The following is a 5,000-nucleotide window of genomic DNA, read 5'->3' as shown; positions in this document are numbered from 1 at the left end:
CTGTTTCTTAAATGAGGGAGATATTCATACGGCACAGAATGTATTTTACCTCAATAGACGTCAGTGATTGGTTGAAATTGCAGAAATTGAAGAAAAACAACAACAAATATCTTACAAACTATAGAATTTTTTCAATAAAGCCAAGAGAAAAAGATGTTTTATAAACACATTCTACCAGTTTACGAAGTTTAAAATTTTTTAGTTACCTAGAAATTATGTTAAAAACTGCCGTTCAAATCGAAAAGATCCCATCCAAGTTGATGTCTATGTTTGAACACCTGTATGCATACATACATACATACATGCATACCTGTGTGTATGTGTGTGTGTGTGTGTGTGTGTGTGTGTGCGTGTGTGTGTGTGTGTGTGTGTATGCTGCTGTATTTTGTGTAGGCGTAATAAATGTTGTGTGTAAATGTCTATTCGTTTGTTCATTTCAGATAATAAAACCGAGGTTCATAAATTTACAGACAAGAGACCTCTCTCCTTAGACTACGGATGCCAACAGCATAGAAAGGAGGAGGCTGCAGAGGGCAAGTAATGTGTAGAAAATCTGTGGTGTCCGGTGTAAAGGGCCGGCCACATTACAGCCGTCATAATCACAAGCCAAGATGCATCCACGATACATCTTGTTGTTATACTTCATGGCACGAACCCAGCCGCAATGGCTTTGTCTCCCAATCTCCGATTCCGATGTCGTCCCGCCGTTGTCCACGACACAGTTGCGCACCACAATATGGTAACCGGTTTCATCTGTAATTAGCGATAAAGAAGTGATGATAGATAGGTAGGTAGGTAGGTAGGTAGATAAACAGAAAGGTAGTGAGAGAGAGGGGGGAGAGAAAGAAAAAGAGAGACGGAGAAAATAGAGAAAGAAAGATGGAAAGAGAGGGAGAGGGAGAGTGAAAGAGAGAGGGAGAGAGAGAGGTGAGAATGAAAACTGAGAAAATAGTACAGATGTATATTTGTGTGTTCATACATGATTTCATGTATGCATGTATGTATGTATGTATGTATGTATGTATATGTTTGTATGTATATGTATGTATGTATGTATGTATGTATGTATGTATGTATATGTTTGTATGTATATGTATGTATGTATGTATGTATGTATGTATGTATGTATATGTTTGTATGTATATGTATGTATGTATGTATGTATGTATGTATGAATGTATGTATGTATGTAAGTAGTATGCGTGTATGTATGTACGTACGTATGTATGTGTGTGTATGTGAGCATGTATACATGTGTGCATATGTTTATGCATGTACGTATGTGTGTATGTGTGTGTATATGTGTGTGTTTATGAATGCATGTATAAGTACGAGTATGTACATACGCGTCAGTGTGTTGTGCGTGTGTTTGTGTGTGTGTGTGTGTGTGTGTGTGTGTGTGTGTGTGTGTGTGTGTGTGTGTGTGTGTGTGCACGTTACTTACAGTCAGTAGCCACCATTTTGATGCACTGGGTGGCAGGGTAGACTCCGATTCGATTCCGGTGGCTCGCCCAACATTTCGAATGGTAGAATTGATTGTTTCGGTTGTGGAACGGATCTTCACATGCTGGGTTGCTGTGGTTGAAGGACGAACAGACAAAACAGCCAACCGAACGAACTGTATGACAGACAGTATGGAAACGAGAGAAGAACAATCAGCTGAAGCGTAGAAGAACAGAGAAGACATACATACATACATACATACATGATGGCTGCCCCCTCGTTATCGAGTATGGCCATTGCACGGAGCTTAACTGTTACTGGTGCAGTGATCGAATGTGACTTTTTAGCCCAGCTAAAGATCTACAATGTCTTGTACAGAATTAGCAGCTAAAACCTTTACCGGCAACAGCCGGCTGTAGTTGTAACTGGGCTTCATGTACATACATAGATACATACATACATACATACATACATACATACATACATACATACATACATATATACATACATACATGCATACATACATACATACATACATACATACATACATACATACATACATGCATACATACATACATACATACATACATACATACATACATGCATACATACATACATACATACATACATACATACATACATGCACACATGCATACATACATACATACATACATACATACATACATACATACATACATACATGCATACATACATACATACATACATACATACATACATGCATGCATACTTAAACCTCCAGTTTCTATATCCAGGTTATAAATTCCTATTTATACTAGTAATAATTTGTGCCCTTGTTTCTGTGAGTAAATGCCTAAGGGACAATCCGGATAAGCGAGGGTTTCCAGAAAAAGAAACCAATCAACTAACTCGCACATTCCAATTTGTGAGTGGAACAATAAAACTATGCAAGACTTTCTTCAAGTTTAAAACGTGACATTGTTTTTGCCATCTACATTTCAAGGATGGAGTTTTGTATCTTTGTTAGAAACAAGCTCCTTCCTCAGAGGAAAGATTTAAATAATTAAAAACAGAAGACAACATACATACATGCATGAATGCATACATAGATGATGTTATTGCTAAAATAATATACAATGTCAGAAATACTAAATTTCTAAATTTAGTACGGTGAGACATGTACGGTGATGGGGCGATAGAATGGTTGTATACTGTCAATCTAACACGAACGTGACAGTAGGGGGTACACCACCGCTGTTTAGCCCTATATACAATGCCATCCACAATGCCATCCACAGAAAAAGACCAGCTAGGGATGGGTATACATCTCTGCAAGTCAATGCATGCAAACTTATCGGCACGAGGAACATTGGCGGAACATCTCCATCAAAAACGCAACAGGCCAAGTCTCGTTAATTGGGATAAAAAATTCTGCCCCAATTGCATATACCTGATTTCTATTCAATCGAGTGGCGATTCGCAACATCAGTGAATGGTTTTTTTCCTCCGCTGCTTTCTACATTGGAGACAACGAACTCTCGACCGAGCATGTGGCTGGCTGCGAGTATGCGCCATTGAAAAAGGACCAGGAAGGCCGATATGCATTTGGCACTTCCATTGGCTCCAGCTGGGAGGAATCTTCGTCTCTTTCTGAGATTTAAAATGTTTTTAACACAGCATGTCCATAACACATGTCATCTCAGGACAAATATTGCAGCAATTGGCCGAACGATGGGACGTCTGCATTACACACACACACACACACATACACACACACACACACACACACACACACATACATACATATATACATATTATTATTTGACTGAATGCAACACATCCATTTCCAAGTCAGTGTATCTTAACCTTTTTGATGCGACTCTATGCTGTTTTTCCCTTCCATCCTCTAATTCCCTTTTCTTCCCATTCACCGTTTTCTGTCTGTCTCTCTTTCCCTTCTTTCTCTTTTTCTCTCCCTCGTTGCTCACACGGGACCATCGTCCCTCTTTCTTTTTCTCCCGTGACCATCTCTCTTTTCCCGCACGACGTTCTAAGGACTGGACGTCTTCTCTCTCTCTCTCTCTCTCTCTCTCTCTCTCTCTCTCTCTCTCTCTCTCTCTCTCTCTTCTATTTCTACATTTATTTTCTCTTTTCTCTTTTCAAAGAAATTATTTCTCCCAGCGTTCACTATTTTTTCCTGTTTTTTTCCCCAACTTTGACCCTCCATAAATCCAAAATTTTATTTTAGAATTTATGGGAGCAACTGTCTTCGAAAACTTATATTGTCGTTGAATGCTCGAAATGAGTGTATAGACAGCCGAGAACTGATGAAGGGTCGTTCTCCGTGTTACTTGTACTGTTTTCCATTTTTCTCTCTCGTTGTTCGCGTATTTAACTCGTTTTTTTTCGTACATCATGTCATGCTGTTTACACAGCTGGTGACGTCCTGTATATTTATTATATATATTATTATATATATATATTTATTATATATATATATATATATATAATAGGCTTTGAGTCAAAATTGGGTGTACATTTTGCTACATTATTCATTCATTTGTTTACTTGAACGACATACACATTCCTTTTGCATTTGGTCACCTGATAGACACACATAACCACTACATATGTGTATTTCTGTATATGTTTATATGTATGTTCATATATCCGGGTCTTTGTACCTTCAAGCTTCTACATCTATGGTGACATGTATACATGTACTTGTGAGTATAGGTCTGTTTATATGACTAAAGCGTTGTACATTTATATATACAGACATTTGTATACTTATATGTGGGTGTATATATTCGTTTTGTATACGTATATGCACATTTGTAAATACACGTGTAAGTTTATACATACATGACGCACCGATACAGAAGCCATCAAAAGTGACCAATGGACGTCCAACTAAAATATTCAAACACTTCAAAGGCCCATGCTTAAATCTAAGTTTCGGTCACCGTGAAAAGCGGAAGCGTGAAACTCAGAGGAGGAGCGAAGGAAGTTGTTAGTGTTGATGAATAAACTTTATTTTATTTTATTCTTTATTTTATTCTATCTATTCGTTCTCCGTGTTACTTGTACTGTTTTCCATTTTTCTCTCTCGTTGTTCGCGTATTTAACTCGTTTTTTTTCGTACATCATGTCATGCTGTTTACACAGCTGGTGACGTCCTGTATATTTATTATATATATATATATTTATTATATATATATATTTATTATATATATATGTATATATATATATATATTATATATATATATATAATATATATATATAATAGGCTTTGAGTCAAAATTGGGTGTACATTTTGCTACATTATTCATTCATTTGTTTACTTGAACGACATACACATTCCTTTTGCATTGGTCACCTGATAGACACACATAACCACTACATATGTGTATTTCTGTATATTTTATATGTATGTTCATATATCCGGGTCTTTGTACTTTCAAGCTTCTACATCTATGGTGACATGTATACATGTACTTGTGAGTATAGGTCTGTTTATATGACTAAAGCGTTGTACATTTATATATACAGACATTTGTATACTTATATGTGGATGT

General features: G+C 36.9%; 1 protein-coding gene across 3 annotated transcripts in view; it reads right to left on the bottom strand.

Annotated features, from left to right (window-relative positions):
* Positions 1-412: 412 nt before the first annotated feature.
* The window catches only part of LOC115218997, a 42,114-nt gene continuing 37,526 nt past the window's right edge, over positions 413-5,000 (bottom strand). For all 3 annotated transcript variants that reach the window (XM_029789035.2, XM_036508692.1, XM_036508691.1), the window contains 2 exons: positions 1,445-1,618; positions 413-753 (listed from right to left, as the gene is read on the bottom strand). In XM_029789035.2, the coding sequence (XP_029644895.1) occupies positions 488-753; positions 1,445-1,618 (440 nt within the window). In that variant the 3' untranslated portion in view covers positions 413-487. The remainder of the gene's footprint in view (positions 754-1,444; positions 1,619-5,000) is intronic.

This window comes from Octopus sinensis, linkage group LG14 (genome assembly GCF_006345805.1).
Source record: "Octopus sinensis linkage group LG14, ASM634580v1, whole genome shotgun sequence".
NCBI classification, from domain to species: domain Eukaryota; kingdom Metazoa; phylum Mollusca; class Cephalopoda; order Octopoda; family Octopodidae; genus Octopus; species Octopus sinensis.
This window is presented reverse-complemented; position numbering and strand designations above follow the sequence as displayed.